Raw genomic sequence first — 16,761 nt, forward strand, 5'->3', positions numbered from 1 at the left:
AAAATTGGGGAAAATTACTAGGAACCTTACTCTATCAGAATTCGTATTTTAGAAAAGCAGCTAAATCAAAATATTGTATAATTTTTTTTAAAATATTTAATAAATATAATCATGTAAGTTAAATTTAGATGTCTATGATAAAAATTTATCTAATATAAATATTTTTAGCTTGAAACAAATATTTAGTAATGAAAATATGAATTTATAAGTCGATAATATTCTTGTAAATTTTATGTTTTATTATTATGAAAGGAAAAATAGATATCAGATTATTTTAAATACTAATAATAATAAATATTGCTCCAAAGGTGAAATCGCTCGTCTTAGACGCCCTTCACCGTCGGTCCGACAGGATTGTGAGAGGAGGTTAATCACGGTGACTCAGCCAACCAGCAGCAGCTAGACCTTATGCTACGCCGCGCACAAGGAGCTCCCCTTCATTGGAGGAAATTTAACTCCCACACTGTCGCTTGCGAGACTCGATCCCTGGTCATTGCTCCAAGATTCACTGCTGCACGCTAAAATGGGCTGTTATTGGGTTTATACTGAACGAGCTATTATTATCCAAGCCTGGCTTTGTTAAAAAATAAAGCCCAAATAATTTAGCCAGTTTTCCTGGGCCAAACATTAATTGGGCCTGAAACTCATTCCCCTAAGGCCCTAACAATCAGCAGTTCACGATTCTGGTTTGGGTCTGTTCGATTTCGTTCTCTACGAGTGTGTACACACTTGTTTGCTAGAAATCAAGCAGCATCGGAATGTCGTACGGCGGCGCCACCGTGGCTACGACTGGGGCACCAGGTGTTTCAACAACGATGAGACAGGTGAAGCTGGACAAAGAATGTGAGCTAAGAGTTGAAGTCGGCCCCGACGCGCCTCTTCGCCTCCGATTGAGCAGCGGCACCGCAGAGATATTTGGGACCGAAATTCCGCCGGGGATTTGGTTAAACTATCCGCCGAGGCTCAAGTTTGCTGTAATTTAGCAATACTCATCATTTAATTTGATCAATAGATTTTCAATTCACTTGTTTGAGCCAATAATTCTCCGTCTGAACTTAGAATTTAGTAGGAAGAATACTAGCATTCAAAGCTACATTCTTGTCTTGAATATCTCTCAGAAAGTTTCTCTGCACAATCCTTAGCATTTCCTTACTGAAATTAAGTTTCCTAGTTGGTGGATAGTTCATGTTTACTAGCAAATGGCATATTGTGATTCTGGCTTATAGTTTTATTGTACACCAGATTTTTTCTTGGTATGGTGCAACAATTGAATTGGATGGTTCTACCGAAACTGATTATACAGCTGATGAGGTATGTCTACGATGTCTTTCTTGATCACATGTTTATCTGGAATTTCATAAGTATATGTTCCTCCTTTGCTACTCTCTAAGAAGAATTCTCGGTTTCCTATTTCTTCTTTAGACACCTATGATCAGTTACGTCAATGTGCATGCTGTGCTGGATGCTCGAAGAAATCGTGCCAAAGCTGCACCCAGTGATTCTGATACTTCTCAGGTACCATCAGTTAATAGATAGACCTACTAACAAGGATAGTGTGCTTCATTTTAAGCTACCTTTTCCTACTAGCAATTTTTGCTCGTATTTCTCTTGCTGGTACTCAATAGCAATTTTTGGTTTTTTTATTAGCTTAAACTGTATGCATCCTTCCAGCTTTTTCAGAGCATTAAAATTAGATCCCCAATGAAAGCTGGCGCTCATAGTTTGCTTTACACATAATCTCCATAGATCAGTTTCCATTCACATGAAATCAGGCTTGCAAAATCTTCGTCTTCTAAGTTCAAGATACTTTTATGGAGAAAAAGTGATTGGTGAGCAAATATTTTACCAAAATTCAAATTTGTCTGCCTTCTGCAGTTGTTTGGTTTGAGTTGGATGTATTGTGCAAATTGATTAATTTTATGGTGGGTGATTTTTATCTACATCTTCATCTGTCATTAATAGTTGTTTTCTATTCCTTTTGCTAACAAATGTTATCAAATACTCATTATTCTGAAACTTCTAAAAGTGGCTATTGGCCCATTCGTATTTTGAAGTCACTCTCCAGTCACTTTATTCAGGGGCCAAGGGTTATTGTTGTTGGACCTACGGATTCTGGAAAGAGCACCTTATCAAGGATGTTATTGAGTTGGGCTGCTAAACAGGGATGGAAACCGACTTTTGTAGATTTAGACACAGGCCAGGGATCTATAACGATACCTGGATGCATAGCTGCAACTCCAGTTGAACTGCCTATCGATCCAGTTGAAGGAATCCCTTTTGATATGCCACTCGTGTACTTCCATGGGCATGTTACTCCCAGGTAACAGAGTGGTTTGTGCTGAGCATTCCTCGTTTTATATTTTAATACTAATCAACTGTACCCGGCGTTGCATGCATACACCATTCGCTGCTTGTTTGTGACCATTATTTACTTCTTTTATTACCTTTGAGTTTACCTTCCTTCCAACTTCGTGTTTTTCAGTGTCAATGTTGATCTTTACAAGGTTTTGGTGAAAGAGCTTGCTCAAACTTTGGAGAGACAGTTTACAGGAAATCTTGAATCTAGAGCTTCAGGCATGGTTATTAATACCATGGGATGGATTGAAGGTGTTGGGTATGAGGTATTTGAGTTTTATATGACCTGTTGGCTATTAAAAGAGATTCTTTGTCATCATCCCAACTTACAGTTTCTGTCTTATACCCCTTTTGGCAGTTGCTGTTGCATGCAATTGATACATTGAATGCCACAGTTGTTCTCGTTCTGGGTCAGGTACTATATTATACGGGGTTAATGGCAGCCCTTTAAAAATGGCCTCTTTGAAGATTTCTTTTTTCATATATGTATTTAAGTGAATGGTGAAAGGAGAGGCAGGTGTTTATTTGGATGTAAGTGGATGCCTATTTATTCATGAGAAACATGGATCTTAATTCATGATAATTGTCTTTTTCTTGCTTGCACATGAACTATGGCAGGAAAAGCTTTGGAGCTTGCTAAGAGATGTTTATAAAAATAAGGCTAACATAGATGTGGTGAAACTTCAGAAGTCTGGTGGTGTTGTCTCTAGGAATGCAAAAGTTCGTCAAAAGTCCAGGGCTTACAGAATACGTGTATGCAATGTTTTTAGTCTTTGTTGTGTTTATGTTCATGCAGACTTGTTGACTATGAAGAGACATTGCCTTCCAGCTATTGTTTTCAATTCTGATACATGTATTAATATATTTTTTGCTTTGCCTGATTGCAGGAATATTTCTATGGTCTTGCTAATGATCTTTCCCCACATTCTAGTGTTGCAAATTTCAGTGATTTAATAATATACCGCATTGGTGGTGGACCACAGGCCCCGCGTTCTGCTCTGCCCATTGGCGCAGAGCCTTCGGCAGACCCTACAAGATTGATACCTGTTACTGTTAACCAGGATTTGCTCCACTTAATTCTAGCTGTGTCATTTGCAACAGAACCAGCTGAAATTATTTCAAGGTATAGGCAGCTTCTCTTTTATTCAACTCTTTTACAAGTTGGCCCAAAAAAAGACATCTGAGAGAATGTTAAATTGTTAATTGTTGATTCAAACTAGGATTTTCTGAATTATTTTCTTGCTGTGATAGATTTAAAATTATTTGAGAACTTAAAATTAATTCCCCTTCGAAGTTTATTGTTCCTGTTTGGTGCCATTTTTAAAAAATCTTCTATTTTTAAGTGCACCTCATTTCATTATTTCATGGGGGTGGACAAATAGTCAAATACACATCATATTTGCCTGACTCACATCTCTATACCAATTTAATCTTGGCAAGTCATTGTTTTTTTCTCTTGTGATCCTTTTTTCTCCTCTTCTCAGTAATGTTGCTGGATTCATCTGGATCACTGACATAAACTTTGAAAGGTTTGGACTTAAACCTTCGTCGTCAACAAATTTCTTTCACAATTCACCCTGCTGATGTGACCTCTTTTGGAATTCTCTGTGCAGTAAGAAAATCACTTATTTGGCACCATCTGCTGGAAGCCTTCCCGGTAAATATTTGATCATGGGAAGCCTGACTTGGTATGAACCTTAGTGCACTAACTTGCAAGTTGTGCCATTTGCTTCAACAGTACTTAGTGTGTGAACTGTGGGATGTAACATAAGACAATGGTCATTGTTGATGATTGTTAAGAATTGTGGTCTGGCAATTGTTTAATAATTTTGAGAGGTAAGTGGGAATTACTGCTTTGGTTATACAGTTGAGATTGGTCAGTCTTTCCCATTTCTTGTAATAGAATCAACTAATGACTGGTAATCTACTTCTTTTAATGTTTTCGTTTTGAGGCTCCTGTTCCTTCAGAGTCATTTTGAATGAAGGGAAATGTGCGAACCAATTTTTATCACAACCTAAGGAAATATAAACGAAACTTTTCCCCACTTTTAAAAAAATTAATGAAAAAAATTCAAAAAAATAAAAAATAATATTTTAATTTAAACACATAATAACAAAATTTTCGATTTAAATTTGAAAGTTTAATCGTAGAAAATTAAAAGTATATTTATTAAATCAAATAAAAAATTGTTAAAAAATACAAAATAAATATTAAATGATGAAAATTTATCATATAAATATTCAATAAATTTTGTTCAAACATACAATATATAAAATATAGGTAATATTTTCAAAAAAAAAGTTTGCGGGTTGACCCGCGACCCAACCCAACCCAACCCAACCCAAAACCCGCTTAACATGGCACTAACCCGAATCCACCCAACCCGAACCCGAAAAACCCCAATCCGAACCTGATTTTTTTCGTGTTGGGTCGTATAGGGTTGACGGGTCGTGTCGCATTTTGACACCCCTATAAATAAGGTGGATCGGTTCAATTAAAAAAAAAGACCAAATTAGGTTCTGGTTCGGGAACCGGATCCGAAAATCTGAACTGGATCCGGATCCAGTTTTGGTTCGAGTTTTTTTAAAAATAATAATAAAAAACGAAAAAAATGCAAGATATTATATCCGTTGGCTAAAAAAATGAAAAGGATTTTTTTCTAAATAATTGCAATTTGGCCCCTAATAGCAATTATTTTTGGGGTAAAATTGTAATTTTTTTCATCACTAAAAATATGTGCTTGTTTTCCATCCTAATTCACTCAACAATCTCATTCTATTTCTTTGCACTCAATCTCTAATTGTTAATATGTTTTCTATACAATTGTTATTTGATATTATTCATTATACATATTAACAAAATATATTTTCAATGACGTCGTCTTCAAACCGCAATTTAGATTTTGCTGAAGATTTTGCCTACATTCCCAATTTTGAAGACTTTTCATGTTGCGGAACTTCCCAACGAAGGTGGTGGGAATTTTCAATCATCGTCGTCCGCCGGATAGATATTCTTATAAAACAAGTGGTGGTTCCGGTGGTGGTTCCGACACTTTGAAAAAATATTTAGTCAAGGTACATAAGCTTGACTCTGATACTCTACAACCATTCAGTAGAGAAACAACTCAACATCAAATTAATCTTCGATCTAGTAAAGCTTTCACTATTACAAAAGAAATATCTCAAAAAACTATCGTTAAATTTATTACGAAATGTTGACAACATTTTATAATAGCTGAATAAGAAGGTTTGTTGAATTTACTAGTACTATTCAACCTGATTTTCATAATATTTCTAGACACACTTAAGAAATATTGTTTTGATATGTATAAGGAATATAAAGAAATAATAATATCACATCTTTTAAACATTTCTTGTGCAGTTAGTTTAACAACTGATATTTAGACTAATTTGAAATATGAATCTTATCTTGCTGTTACATGTCATTGTATAGATGAAACTTGGACTATGCAAAAAATAATTTTAGCGTTAGAATCAACACACAACACATACACTATAGCTAGATATGTGTTAAATGTTGTTAATATTTATGAGATACAAAATAAAATAATGTCGATCACATTAGATGATGCTAGCGCCAATACTCTTGCGATTATATATCTTAAAGATTCATTAAAACAAATTTTAGATGGTAGTTTGCTTCATGTTAGATGTGCATGTCATATTATTAACTTATGTGTAAAATGTGCATATGATGAACAAATGACTATTGTAATATAAAAATTCAAATTACGCAGAAATTATTACGTGAAAGAAAACATGGATGTGATTGGAAAACACTAGTCGAAACAAATGAGATTAAATTTAAAAAATTTCCTCTCCCTATTGAAACTAGATGGAATTCTTTATATAATTTGATTCACACTTTGTTATGTTTTCAAGATTTAGTTACTCCATATTACAAAAGTATTTCAGTAGAGTCTTTAATATTGACTGATGATGATCGGAATATTTTGAGTAAATGTGTTTTTTGTTAGAAATTTTTAAAGAAGTAACTGAAAAATTTTCTGATATTAACGATCATACTTCAACCATGTTTCTACTTTTAATTTTCAATATGCTTTATAGATTTATTGACTTTCGTGGTGATGTTGTTATGCATGACTTTGTTTCAAATATGGAAAACAAATTTTTAAAATATTGGGAGAAAATCCTAATTATGCATGTTATAACAACATTACTTGATCCTAGTCAAAGTCAAGGTGGGTTAGACATGTTTTTTCAATATTACTCTAAATTTTAGGAGAAGAATGTTGACTATCAAAATAAGTCAACAATTTGTTCTCTTCAAAAATTGTTTGACTTGTATGCTAGTGAACAATGTGAACCAGGTCGACAGTCGGAGGAGACACCCACTGAAAAAGGCAAAAGTGGAGCACTAAACTTTTTTCAAAGTTTAAAACGACAAAAGTTCAAAGGAAAATTAGTGACAACATGGGATCCATATTTTCCTAAGCCAATATATTGAGACTACAGAAAATTTTGATGTTTTATATTGGTGGAAAGTAATTTTCAACTGTATCCAGTGTTAGCGACAATTGAAAGAGATGTCCTAGCCGTTCAAAGTTCAAGTGTTGCTTCTGAATCAACATTTTCAGTATGTGGAAAAATCATCGTTGAACAAAAAACTAATTTAAAGCCAGAGACACTTAGCATGCTAACATGCCTACAAAAAATTGGTTTGCGGCAGAAAAAAAGAATAGGACCGCTGGAGCGATCGACGAATTTCAAAGCTCAAGCTCCAACGAAGATTCAGAGTATTCAAAATATATTTTAATAAATCGTGATAAATTTTAGATGTTCAATTGTAAAAATAAATGTATAAGTTATTTTGTTTTAGTTGTTGTTGTTGTTGTTTTTTTTTTTTAATGTAATCACAATTGTTTGCAATCAAAATACTAAATAAAAAAAATTTTCCATTAATATTACTAATTTTAATTATATATTAAAATATAGTAAATTAGAGTTCGGAACCGGTGACGTATAACTTTGGCGAATCCATTATAGGACCTTGTGTGCATTTATTACGTGTTACATGATTTTGAATAGACATATTAAAATCGGTAATAGGTAATACATTTCTATTTATCACTTGACGGAGGGAATAGAAAATATTGTGAGTTCTTGGTTAATAAATATGGTGCTATTTAATTCAATGTTAGTCAATATTAATTTAGCATAGGGGAGGCAAATTAATTTATATTCGTCCTCAAATTGGCCACACTTTGAACATCTCATGTTTCGATAATCCTATGCAAATTATTTATTTGTGCATTTATTCTTTTAGTCATGGTGTACGAAGATGATGTTCTATGTACTTGACGTCGTGCTCTTGTGAGTAATCTCATACTATGTCGTACTAAAATATGTACTATAAAAATGGGACGAATCATCATTAGGTGCAATAGGACAAAGAGTCTAATGTAACGACGTTTACTGTTCATTTTGCATGCTTACTTCCAAATATAACAAAATTAAGAAAGAACCTATCTATTAAGAGATTTCTTCATGAGAAGCATACAATTGACGGCTAGGTGGAAAAATCAAATTTTCGGAAAATAAAATGAGGAAGCATAAAATTTACGGGATGTAAGTAAAGAGCTGATATTTTGAGTTGACAATTTGAAGTTACTGTTATTGAGGATTATAATATGTTTTTTGAAGTGAAAAGGGAGTTACTTTACTCATATGATAGTAACGAAATCGAGATAGAAAGAAGTAAAAGTTTTTAAGGTCTCATGTGATATAGTCTTACAGATTTATGCTCGTGAGATGAATTGACTTGGTCAATACCTTGAGGAAAAAATAATAATTTTAACATAAAAACAATATATGCTGGTGAGATGAATTGACTTGGTCTCCATATCTTGAGGAAAAAATAATAATTTTAACATAAAAACAATATATTTTCATGGATCGAGTCGTTTAGGAGATTTGTCTCATAAAATTGATTCGTAAGAAGGTATTAAATAATTTTTTTTAATTTAATAAATAAATTATATGAACGATGGAAATTATTTTTAATATATTTATGTTATTTAAGTTGGTAGTATATCGGCATGGATTTTATTAGTCTATTCAGTAAAGCATTTATAAATTAATAATTGATAATTTAATAATATTTTTAAAATACTCTTTTTCATGATAAATTAATAAATAATAATTTTTGAGACGATGTTTATATAAATTTATCATTTTATCAATAACCTAAATTAATAATTATCTAAACATATTAATCCATTTATCGAAATTTTACTGTAATATGATTTATATATCCACGAGAGGGTGACAAACTGATCTCAATCGAATTTTTAATATTCGAGAGCATTTAAATTTTTCATGTGTTAAGAATAGTATTTTTATTAAATATATATAGTTTAAAAAATGTTTTTCAAAAATAATTTATCGGAAGATTCTGTATTTTACAATCTTGATGTTTTATCTGTTAATATCTCAAATGACCGTTAAGATATTTATTAACCCAAGATTTTATTACCAAAAATAACTAAGAACCCATGATTTTACAAGGAAATTCGCGTGTATTTGTTGTCTATATATACAACATCATCTTATCAGAAAACATTCGAAAACTTGATAGCAATGGAGTATCACCATGTTTTCTCTAGATTTTCTCAGCCGCAGGAGATGCAATATGTCTACGGAGGGAATTATGGTTTCTTGCTTCCCATTCCCATCGCGAGCGTGGACTCTATTTGGGTTGTTCCTGTGATCATTCGCGACCCCTTCTCTTACAGCCACACGCACGGGGGCCATGCGACTATCAGACAAACTAGCCGCGGCGCTCCCTTCCAGCCGTCGGGAAGTCTTCCAACGGGGGTTTTCGAAGACGACACATGGATTCTTAATGATCATCCTCTACGTTCGCCCCCGGAAGCCAGTCCGCAGGCTCCAAGCACCAGCAATGGCTTGACAGATCAACACACAGTTTCCAAGTTCTTGGAGACGAGGAATTCAGAGACGAGCGGCGGCGACGAAGAAATCTGCGTCGTGTGTCAAGATGACTTGAGCAGCGGTCGGATTGCGACGCTGGATTGCAGGCATAGATATCACGTGGAGTGCATAAAAACATGGCTTACTCTGAAGAACTTCTGCCCCATCTGCAAAGCGGTGGCTATCAGGACCGTAGATTCTTGAAAGTATTAATGTTTGACTTTGATTGAATTGTAGTTTTTATTTGGTTTTCCAAAATTCATTGTTCATAATAATTACACGCCTTCGATCAGTTTCTCGCACCAATTATTGTTAAGTTCTTGTGTTTCCTCTGTAATTCACTCACTTGAATGGAACCGAAATACAATTTTTTTGTAGTATTTTTCTTAAGCGATAAAAGGTGAAAGTTGCAACAAAGTTCAAATTTCGAGTCATGCTTGTTTATCGATAAATAAAAGATTTTGTTTGATGTGAAAGATTTTGTTGAAGAGATTTATATCATTAGGGCACCCATTTCAACTTTTGTTTTGACGATAGATTCATTTAATTTTGAAGGAATGATTAAAGTATGAAATTCGTCACAATTAATGTTAAATTGAAATATTATTAATTAGATTTATCCAATTAAATGAATTCGTAACTTTATGGGTAGTTTATTTAATTATTATTATTAATGACATTTCTGTCGAGGATTAAATCACTGCCACTGCTTCAAAGCACCCTAGCTACATACATGCCTCATACGTACCTCTGGGAGGTACCAGGCTAAGCGATTCAGGAAGGCCCAATGCGCAGTTGAATTAGAAAGTCGTAAAATTGGAAACTCGGAACGATCGTATTATAAAATTACACCGTCATGTACTTAACAACTTGTGTGTTAATTTATATCATTGAAATAATTATCTAAATATGATAACTTTTGTTATTTTCAAATTAAAGGTTTTCCTCATCTAAAAATTTAAAATATAAATCAAGATAAGATTTAATTTAAAAATAAAGATAAATATATGATTAAATATTGAAAAAGATCGAAAGAATATTTTAGGAAAAAAAATTCTTCAATACACAGTTATATAATAAACATATAATTATAATTTAAATAAAGTTTCACCAAATCGATTAGAAATTGTTAGTACAGGAGTCCCGAATTAAATTATAAAGTATAGATAGGATTAAGCAGCAAAAATTTTTTAATAACATTTTTTAAGCCTATAGAAGATATATTTGAAAAAGTTCTATTACCAAAATAGATGCATTACTTCTATATATATTATTTTTATCTTAAATTGATACTCTGAAACATGATTAAGGATGACAATGTGTATGGGTAGCGTAGCACATGTACTTACCCGAACTCAATTTTATTACATATCATTTAAAAGTTTATGTACCTAAATTATGCAAAATAAGTAATATTAAAAGTAAAAAAAGAGAGAAAACTTCTACTAAGGAGCAATTAGAAAAACTCTGAATTAACTGACTGCAGGTCAATAACAGTAACTTCAAATTGTCAACTCAAAATATCAGCTCTTTACTTACATCCCGTAAATTATATGCTTCCTCATTTTATTTTCCGAAATTTTGATTTTTCCACCTAGCCGTCAATTGTATGCTTCTCATGAAGAAATCTCTTAATAGATAGGTTCTTTCTTAATTTTGTTATATTTGGAAGTGAGCATGCAAAATGAACAGTAGACGTCGTTATATTAGACTCTTTGTCCTATTGCACCTAATGATGATTCGTACCATTTTTATAGTACATATTTTAGTACGACATAGTATGAGATTACTCGCAATAATAGACGTCAAGTACATAGAACATCATCTTCGTACACCATGACTAAAAGAATAAATGCACAAATAAATCATTTGCATAGGATTATCGAAACATGAGATGTTCAAAGTGTGGCCAATTTTAGGATGAATATAAATTAATTTGCCTACTTATGTTCTTCATTTCAACAATGTTAATCGGCTATTCTTTAAATAAAAAACTACTCAAGAGTATTATTAGATATATCTCCATTGAAATCCATGATTTTCAAGAGAATGGTGAGTATGATCAAATTGTGCCTACATTATAAGAATAAATATTATAAAATCAATTTTACCATAAAAGAATTAATATTTTTTGGCTTAAGATTTCAAACACTAAAAAATTTTCGATATCACCAAAGAGAAAGTTGATAGGTGCACGGAATTGCAAAATTATTAATTTAACATAAAAGAATTAAAATGTTTATATTATTTCATATAAAACTGTGTGAATAATGTTTGTGGAAGAGGAAAAAATGGAGAAAAATGAAGAGAAAACAAAAGAGAAAAAGAGAAGGAGAAAAGTGGAAAAAAAAAAGAAGAATTAAAAAAAATATGCCATATAAGCACATCATCATTTGTTGTGCTTACCCCACTTGTAGGTGATCCGAGTCCTAATTTTATTAAAATACATATGACTCAAAAACAGTGTTCAAAAAATCCTTGCTGACGACAGCGGTAGTGTATGGTCGTCCACCGTCTGGACTTTTAGTTAGACAACGTTTTTTGGTGCCTCCAAATTAATCAACCACCAAGATGATAAGATATAATCTCAGCATAAAAAAATTTTAAATTAAATAGGGATTAAAATATAATAATAAGAAATAATGAAAGACTACACTGCAATTATGATAAATGAATTAAAAAAATAAATAGAAAGCTATTTTGAGTTGTCGTTTGAGATATGAGTGTCAATTAAGGTGGATTGGGTCAGGTTGAGCAATAGTAATATTCAAAAATTATTCAACCCGAAAACTCTCAACCCGAACCGAAACTGAAACACCCCGATTTTTATTTTTATTTTTAAAAAAATTAAATAAAATTTAAAAAATATATTTTAATTTAAACACATAATAACAAAATCTACCTCAGATATATGATTTAAATTTGAAAGTCTAATTGTAGAAAAACAAAGTATATTTACTAAATCAAATAAACAATTGTTTAAAAAATAAAAAATATTCAAGATAAATATTAAATTATGAAAATTTATGATATAAATATATAATAAATATTTTTTCACACATACAATATATAAAAATGTAGGCAATATGAAAGATCGTGTGCTAGGCACCTTGAGGTGCTTCAAACACAATATTCTCTAAGAGGTGTAATAGCTCGTGTTCTAAGAATGTTTATACTGATGAATTAAATCAAGTTTGATATTAAATCAAGCGGAAAACACTCAAGTATTCGTTAAGAAACATTGATATATTTTATATCATGTGTAACTGAATAACTGAAAATAAAAAGAATCAGTTGTGACATATATCAATTCAGTTATGGTGAAAACTGAACTAATGGATGCTCTACCTGATCAAATGAGTTTGAAAACAGTAGTTAACAATTAAATACACAATATATGTTTATGGATGTTCGGAGACTTCAACTGCTCCTACGTCACCCCTTCTACCATCTCAGGTAATATCCACTTGAAGACTTTGATATATACAACTGATTTGTACAAACCTACTCAGCTTAGGATTTACTCAACTGCCTAACTGAACTACTATACTAGACTGAAGACAACACCTTCCAGCCAATACTTATTTAACGTATGTGTGTCAAAGACTACATAAACAAGTTTATTATCTTTGTGCAAGACTATATTGAGTGGTGGAGAGTGTGTGTGTGTGTGTGTGTGAGAACTGATTTTTTTATTACAACACGAATGTGTTCTCACACACTGAGGGAATTGTGCTTCTATTCTAAGCTGATAACACGATGAAGTGTTCTCTCTGGGCTCATTGCTTCTTGTAAGCTGATATGCAATAAGCGTGACTTCTCTATTATTTTTCCACACTCTTCTTTTTCTCATGCTATATTGGTCTTCATTGATCTTCTATTTATAGACGAAAAACTGATCACAGTGAGACTCAATAATGGTATCCGTTGCAGCTTGAATGTGTTCCTTGAGATTCGTGTCTCGACTTTTCCGACATTTATGCTGGAACATTTTGTCTTCAAGCTTTGCCAATGTCCTTTATTGTACCTTTGATTGTACAATAACTTTTCCTCAGTGGGCACATCTGGATTCCTATTGCACGTGGCTTGAATAATACTTGAATAATCAGGGCGTTGGCGAGCGCTACAATAAAGGGCATTATTGAAGTATTTGTATACAAATACTTGAATAATCATGTAATTTAAAAATTCATGTAATTTAATGGCTGTGCATATCATGAATAAAGGGCATTATTCAAGTATTTGTATAAAAATTACTCGAATATCTATTGCACGAGGGGTTTTCTAATTAAATTTTTAGAAAATAAATTCAAGGATTTGAATTTATGAGATAATAAATTCAAGAAGTTGAATTTATGAACTTCTAACATTTGAGGAGAATAAATTCAAGGAGTTGAATTTATATTATTTGTGAATTTAAATTATTAAACTTAAAAGTTGAGTTTATTAAATATAATAAAAAGTATGTTTAAATGGGCTTATAGGAGTACAAGTACAACATACTAAATAATTAAATTTTTAATGGACTTTGATTAATTAATTAAACTAGTTGGACTAGTCCAATTACCAACTAGTCCAATTAATTAATCAAGCTCATTATTGTTAATTAAACAGATCCAATTATTATATTATGTTAATTAGGCCATGGAGGTTTTATTTAAGTGAGAGACCTAAAAACCTGGGCCTCTTGAATTTTTTATCTCAACGTAAAAACTTCTTCCAAATATTATAGTGCTAGTTGGAACTTGGAAGAGGTTCAAATCTTCTAGTCGTGGACTTGATAGAAGAATTGGCGAAAGGAGTTTTTGAAGAGCGTTCGTAGGGAATTCATCAAGGGCTATATCTGCTAACTCCGGAATAGTTAGAGCCTTGTGAATTTTTCACCAAATGTATAACTTCTAACATCCTATGAATGTTTTGATTATAAAAATCATACGAGTGCTCAAAACAAATATATCTTGTATCATACACCTGCTTGAGGTATTTTTCCTTTACGCAAAATGTATTTTGCCACTACTAGCCATTGCATTCTGTTTTGTGTTGTGGTCTTGTGGATCGGATTTGGTGGAAAAAGATTGTGTTCTTGTAACATTTATGGAACCTAGATTGTGGGTTATATCTGTCCAAGGTGCTTACGAAGGATGACTTTTGAGCTGTTCTCGTACGTTGATGTGCTAGGATATTTGGACTGATTATTGTAAAATCATTAATCCATTCAGAATCTTCATTTAAAACTGAGTTGAATGTGTCTTGCGTCTATTCTTTAGAAAAGGCTCAAATCGCTGTTCACCACAGCAGATTCAGGGTCCGAGCATGACTGATCACCAATGGAAAGCACCCGAGTATAATATGCTAAAAATGTAAGCATATGCCTGGTGTAAGGTAATAGTGCTTGCGGCAATGGTTAGGAACTTTACGGGAGAATGAGAATACCATCACTATCTGCGTACAACCACTCTCCGTCATGCATTTCCGTCCCCTTGATATGAATCGGGATGTGCCTCTCACCGACGCCTCTTTTCTTTGATTTTTTGGGATGTGATGCCAATGCTCTAACCCCAGTATCACAACCATTGATCTCATCCACATCTCGGATACAACCATTGACGACTATTCCAGACCAACCATTATTTTGAGCTAATTGGCCTAGATTTCCTCCAACCAAAGCACAATTCATGCTGCCCCCACCATCTACTACAAGAACTCTACCATGGCCCTTGGATTCAAGGAACTCTCTAACCAATATGTTGTCCTCAAATACCTTGAGAGTGGCGACCGGGCCAGACAACGCTCGACGTCTCCCATACATTTGGAAGATAGGGGGTAGGATTCGAATGTGACCACTTTCAAGTAGTGGTTCATTTGCATCACAAAACTCAGGTTAGGTTGACATTAATGAATAATGAGTGAATAATGAGGCAAACATTTGAAAACTTGTTCCTTTCACCGTCAATACGAGCATATCAAATGTATGGGCCCTTTGAATTCTTAATGAGATCTATTGGAGGCCATCCAACAAGTCAATCTATGGTATTACCTTTTTTAAAATGAAAAAATGCAATTTCAGCTTTGGGTTTTGTTTTGTTTTGCACAAAAACTCGTGTGAAATGATCTCGTATGTCAATTTTATGATACATATATTTTATTTGAGTCACTCATAAAAACTAATATTTTTTACGCTAAAAGTATTATTTTTCATTGTAAATATAGACATGATTGACCATCTCATTATTAATAATCAGTGAAAGTATAAAAGTATAATCAATGTATACTTTTTTAAAAAAGTATAGGTACTCTTTGTGAAGTATAAGAAAATACAGCAAATTTCAGGAGGAAACAAGATAGAAGTGCTATTAGAGAACTCTCTTTGTGAACAACAGATCCATTCTCTGTCTTCAGAATTAGAGCCTGAGCCATGTAAGCAACTCCTCAATCATTTCACATCTAAAAATGCACATATTCTTAAAGATTCATTAAAACCAATTTTAGATGTGCTTCATGTTAGATGTGCATGTGATCATATTATTAACTTATGTGTAAAATATGCATGTGATGAACAAATGGCTATTGTAATAGAAAAATTCAAAGTATGCTGAAAATTATTACTTGAAAGAAAACATGGACGTGATTGGAAAACACTAGTCGAAACAAATGTGATTAAATTTTAAAAATTTACTCCCCTGTTGAAACTAGATGTAATTCTTTATATCATTTGCTTTACACTTTGTTTTGTTTCAAGATTTAGTTACTTCATATTAAAGTAATATTTCGATAGAGTCTTTAATATTGATTGATGATGATTAGAATATTTTGAGTAAATGTGTTTTTTTGTTAGAAATTTTTGAAGAAGCGACCGAAAAATTTTCTGGTATTAACTATCATACTTCAACCATGTTTCTACCATTAATTTTCATTATGCTTTATAGATTTATTGAATTTCGTGGTGATGTTGTTATGCATGACTTTGTTTCAAATATGGAAAACAAAATTTTAAAATATTAGGAGAAAATCCAATTGTGCATGGTATAACAATATTACTTGATCATAGTCAAAGTCAAGGTGAGTTAGACATGTTTTTTGAATATTAATCTAAATTTTTGGAGAAGAATGTTGACGATCAAAAGAAATCAATAATGCTGTAAGGTTCAAAATTAAGACGACGTATCCAACTGCATGCAAATCTAGTGAATATGAAAAATAGTTAATTAATTGATTTTAATTGTTAAATTAATTATGTGATATGTTATTATGATGTTTTAGTAGGTTTTCTACTTATATGCATTAAAATGTATTTTTAAGGATTATTCGAGTTGCGATCGAGGAACAGAGATCGAAGGATGAAAAATGGATAATGTTTTTATTAAATAATTGTTTTTAATTATTTAAAATATAATTGATGATTTTTCTTATTTTTGAAAATAAGGAGTTTTGATG

The 16,761-nt window shown here is 32.4% G+C and overlaps 1 protein-coding gene and 1 pseudogene across 1 annotated transcript; one reads left to right on the top strand and one right to left on the bottom strand.

The window, feature by feature from the left end:
* Positions 1 to 690: 690 nt before the first annotated feature.
* LOC140807844 (protein CLP1 homolog) lies at positions 691 to 4,306 on the top strand. The gene is made up of 10 exons (XM_073164805.1): positions 691 to 974; positions 1,243 to 1,311; positions 1,423 to 1,515; positions 2,079 to 2,320; positions 2,483 to 2,621; positions 2,714 to 2,770; positions 2,974 to 3,108; positions 3,243 to 3,478; positions 3,840 to 3,884; positions 3,969 to 4,306. The coding sequence occupies exons 1-10, from the start codon at positions 759 to 761 to the stop codon at positions 4,054 to 4,056; spliced, it is 1,320 nt and encodes a 439-aa protein (XP_073020906.1). The 5' UTR covers positions 691 to 758; the 3' UTR covers positions 4,057 to 4,306.
* A 10,434-nt stretch (positions 4,307 to 14,740) lies between these two features.
* On the bottom strand, positions 14,741 to 15,220 carry LOC140807780 (putative 4-hydroxy-4-methyl-2-oxoglutarate aldolase 3; annotated as a pseudogene).
* Between the last annotated feature and the right edge of the window lie 1,541 nt (positions 15,221 to 16,761).

The sequence above is a fragment of the Primulina eburnea genome, chromosome 12 (genome assembly GCF_022965805.1).
Source record: "Primulina eburnea isolate SZY01 chromosome 12, ASM2296580v1, whole genome shotgun sequence".
Classification (NCBI taxonomy): domain Eukaryota; kingdom Viridiplantae; phylum Streptophyta; class Magnoliopsida; order Lamiales; family Gesneriaceae; genus Primulina; species Primulina eburnea.

Coding starts and splice junctions, on each gene's coding strand:
- LOC140807844 (XM_073164805.1), top strand. CDS start 759: ATGTCGTACGGCGGCGCCACCGTGGCTACGACTGGGGCACCAGGTGTT. Junction 2,321..2,482: donor CATGGGCATGTTACTCCCAG/GTAACAGAGTGG, acceptor CGTGTTTTTCAG/TGTCAATGTTGATCTTTACA. Junction 3,885..3,968: donor ACTGACATAAACTTTGAAAG/GTTTGGACTTAA, acceptor TTCTCTGTGCAG/TAAGAAAATCACTTATTTGG.